This window comes from Apium graveolens, chromosome 7, assembly GCF_009905375.1.
Source record: "Apium graveolens cultivar Ventura chromosome 7, ASM990537v1, whole genome shotgun sequence".
NCBI lineage: Eukaryota > Viridiplantae > Streptophyta > Magnoliopsida > Apiales > Apiaceae > Apium > Apium graveolens.
Genome location: NC_133653.1, coordinates 13,525,638 through 13,530,084, shown reverse-complemented (window position 1 = coordinate 13,530,084; position 4,447 = coordinate 13,525,638). Strand labels below are relative to the sequence as shown.

Here is a 4,447-nt window from a genome sequence, read left to right as displayed (position 1 = left end):
TCTTCATCTTTTTTACACAGTTTACTGCTAATGAACTCTGAGTTTTTCACCTCTCCTGTTGATTTTCACATTGTTCATAACAAAAGTGACTCTCAAATCCAATCAAATATCAATCATTTACCTGTTTTTTACCCACATAATTAACACCACTAGTAGATATGTTCTTCCCAAGATTGTATGAAGTATCATTTTCTACCATGGATTATGTCTCATTTTCCCTAGTGTTATTTCCCTAGAAAAAATATAACTTGTAGAGCAATTATTTGCTTATTATTGTGCTAACAGGGGGGCAGTTTTGTTTTTTCAATATATTTTGCTTTGGAACTAAAAATTTTGCTCCGGAAATAGTATATTCCTAAATTTTGTTCTTAGTCCTCGAGATTTTTCGTTTTACTTTTTTTCTGAAAAATGTCTATGTGGCTCTACGCTTGATGAGAAGTAAGATCCGTGTACATGTGATCTTGTATCCGGAGTTTGTTTAGTTTGATTTACGTGCCCCATGTAACATAATTTCTAAAGATGGAAGTATATGGAATGATGAAAGTGTGTCCGAATCCCCATGACAAAGAAAACGGGACATTTTTCACAACATCAAGTAGAAGCAACATCATAAAAACATATGTTCCAAAGCTAGAGAATTGAGAAAAAGAAATCTAAAGCTTTTACTTTCCCTATTCCCCATTCCCACGGAGAATATCTGCCTTCCACTTCAATTCATGTTTTGCCTCTTAATTCAATTTTGTTTTCAATCTTATGTATAATAAGTTCTATTTCATCAGACATACATTTCTTTAGAACTGATAAATCAAGAATACATACAATTGTATGACTAATAAGTTACTTATAAATTTTAGAAACTAGATATATTTTCGGGTCACTTCTTATCGCATAAATGAATAAACAAAAAAAATATAACAAGGGCATGTATAAGTATCACTCCTTGTTAGAGGTGGTCAAACGGGCGAGTCTTGCCTGGGATCACTTATTTACTCGCCTATAAACAGCTTGTATCCGGCCGAATTTGAATCAGCAGTTCGGCACTGTTACAAGAAACGAGCCATTGACGAGTCCAAAGATAACATTTGTCCGCAAAATTACGAGAATTGAAACAGACAAGATTCACAGAAATGACATAATACCAGTTTATGGAAAAAAGAGAACCAGAAATTCTATTAATAATAAAACGTTAACTCATTTTTTTTAATGTGTTGTACAATAGCTAGTAGCTATGGCACGGTTCTTTTCCATATAGGTAGTTTCATACACAGGAAGATCATCACAAAATCTATCATTTTTGAAAACTGACAGATGATCGAGTTCGAATAAATCCGAACTCGAATCACTGGCTGCGTCGTCTTCATAATCATCATCAGCATCAACATCAGCATCATTTTCCTTGTAATATTTTCTTGTAACAGAGTCATTTGTCTTCTGATTTTGTTGCAATTTCTCACCACCATTTGTTTCGAATTTATCAGCATAAAGGCATTTTTGACCACAAGGTCGAGAATGTTCATCAACTATGACACTCACGGGGAAGAAACTTACTGTCCTTTTCATCCCATTGTGGAGTTTCTCCCTGGACCTTGTTGAATCTTTGCTTAAACAAGACCTTGAAAACGAAGAAGCCGACGAACATTTGGATGATTTTTGTGTTCTATAAGAACTCATGTCATAAACACAATTCATATCATAAACCCTATTGTGATTTTGATGTAAATTCTTGCTTTTCTTTGGATCACCATGTGTGAAAAGAGAGTTGATGAAGCCAGTTAGCCGACCACCTGGTGAGATAGGCTGCTTCATTTTCTTCAAATTTTCGTAAATCTTGACAGCTCTGGTTTTTGACTTGATCAGCCCCTCTTCCGTTTTATTTGCTCGATGATTACGATAATCATCAAACAAATAAAACTGATCAGTCTTCTGGACATTAGTCCTGATTGGTTTTGGAGCAGGAAAAGAACTAGGTTTCCAGTTTCCCGCTCCAAACGATTCAGTTTCTGAGGATGAAAATCCTCCGAAACTAGAATCGGAAGAACAAGAACTCGAGCTAAAGAAAAGAGGATCATTGTCCTGAATTAAGTACTTCTCATCAAATTCAGGCAACAATGATCCTTTTCGAGATGACACCTTCTCATTAACTTTCTTTTCCATCCATTTCTCGATCAAACAAGCTCGTCGAAGGCTTGTCATTTCTTCGTCTTCGACAGTTCTACTAGCCTTTGCTCTGTCACTACCACCAGTGACAATGTTGTTGATGCATTGCAATTTCTTCACATTCTTTTCTTTGGGCTGTTTAACATCCCTGCAAGTCTCATCACTGCCATCAATCTCGCGATAAATTTCATCAAGAAGACTCGAAGAAAATGATGGACTTTTCGGATTTTTCCTTACTTTCTCTGTTCTCTCCCAAGTATACATTTTCTTTGTATGTGTAGAAATTCTTAGGTAGTGTAGGTATAAGAAAGAGAATGAGCAAAAGGGTGTAGAGAGTGACAATTGAAATGATGAACAGAATTGTTTTCGTAGAGAGAGTGTAATGAGAGCAATCTTTCACGCCTAGTTAAGAGGAAACTTGAAGAAGAATGAAAGTGAAGAAAATAGAAAGAAGAGGCAGACACTTATAAAGGCCAACTGGCCAAGTCTGTGTTCTAAGAATTTATTTAGATATTTTATTCTGATTCTCTAATGATTTACAAATGACTCGAAATAAATGTATAAATTTTGAAAATATCAAATTCCATCAAACCAAATACGTTTAGTTTAACGTAAACAGGGTTGTATTCCAATGATAAATGTCAAGATTCTGTGTACGATATGTCACAGTTACTGTTTTGTGTATGATATGTCATGTGTGTTGAGAAATTATTTTTTTTCTTGCTAAATTATCAAAATCACATACTAATAACAAATGGTCAAATAATAAAAGGAGCAATTTGATGATGCTAAGTGTGAACAAATGTTGAAAAGATTGTGCTAATAACAAAAACTAAGTAAAAAAAAAAAAGAGAATGTGAGATTTATTGGGGCACAGTTGCCTTTACTGTGGGGGTAACAAGGTGAAAAAGGGTCCACACATTGATGGATCTGATAAAGATATCTGTTTTAATGAAAGTGCAGCATAGTGGGGGTGGCAATCACTGGATCAATACTGGTACTGAATTTACTACTTGTAATTTACATGTTTCTTTTACTACTAGTAGTGTTTGTACTGCTAGCATGCTTTTGGAAAGATAAAGCTGTTTGGAATTACTCCAGTTTTTCGAACGTTTACACCCTAGTATTGTGTTCTAGATATTAGGCTTCTTGGATCAAGATATTAGCTTTTTGAAGTCACATATTTATGGTGTTTGTAAATCGGATCTCATATGTAACACTCAACTAAAAGTTATGTTAACAAGGTGCACCCGATATAGAATCTTTATATTTTCGATCCATTTTGTAACTTTTGTCCTAAGTATTAAATTAGAGTCAGAAAAATCAGGGATATTTCAGTTTTCATTCGTATTCTCCGGATTCAATGATCAAATCTTATTAGATTAGAGTCGGAAAAGTCAGGATAATTTAATTTTCATTCATACTATCGGGATTCACCATAATACCATAATTTCATTTTCATTTATACTTTAGGGATTCATCATTAGCTCGGAATTCATCGTATTCAAACCAAGTCACCTTAAATTGCCATTTGTTGTTTACTTCATCATATTACCGTAAAAAATACAATATTTGGTATAACAAAATTCGAGAAATTGTGAATGAGTCATCCATATGCCATGGATAAACACAGAATTGCAGGGAGGGGGGGTACGAGTCCAAGAAGTTGGAAGTGAATTGTAAGATTTGAAAACCAACAACATAATTCAACATAATTCAGAGACAGAAAAGGATGTATGTAGTAATAGTGGACCTTCTGATAAACCAATATAAATATATGCATGCATATGTAACTTGCTTTGAGCAGAAGCATATGGAGTCTTCTTGGCCCTGGCAGTGAAGGCCTACGGTATTAATTTTTATCAAGAGGATGGAACCATCACGTGCTTCCCTTCTTTTGGGTTTATCCTTTGTTCAGTCTTCTCAAGACATAACAGACTCACTATTCCACTTCAAAACCAACTCCTCGCCTTCAATGTTCCCAAATCTCATGCACCTTCTTATTTGTTTCTAGTGCCCTTCCCGATCAGTACTCGGATGTCGAAAACGAGTATTCGCGCTTTAACTTATATTATTGAAGTCATTCGATTTTTAGATAAATTGGTGAATATATTTGACTGATTCATTAAATTGATGATTAATCACGGATAAATTATTTGTTTTGTCAAAATTTACTCGATAAATTATAAATCGGTATCTTAACTGAATAGTTTTGATTTTCAAAAACTATAAAAATGGACGTAACACGTTTTAAAACCGATTTTCAATTTTTTTATATATTTTTAGATAA

At 34.2% G+C, this 4,447-nt stretch overlaps 1 protein-coding gene across 1 annotated transcript; it reads right to left on the bottom strand.

Moving 5' to 3' along the window:
- Positions 1–1,142: 1,142 nt before the first annotated feature.
- Positions 1,143–2,604, bottom strand: LOC141670765 (protein BIG GRAIN 1-like B). Its single transcript, XM_074476754.1, has one exon. It carries the CDS (start codon positions 2,419–2,421, stop codon positions 1,201–1,203), a length of 1,221 nt encoding a protein of 406 aa, XP_074332855.1. The 5' UTR covers positions 2,422–2,604; the 3' UTR covers positions 1,143–1,200.
- Positions 2,605–4,447: the final 1,843 nt, after the last annotated feature.

What these genes read in the sequence shown, in the direction of transcription:
- LOC141670765 (XM_074476754.1), bottom strand. Translation starts at nt 2,421, where the DNA reads ATGTATACTTGGGAGAGAACAGAGAAAGTAAGGAAAAATCCGAAAAGT.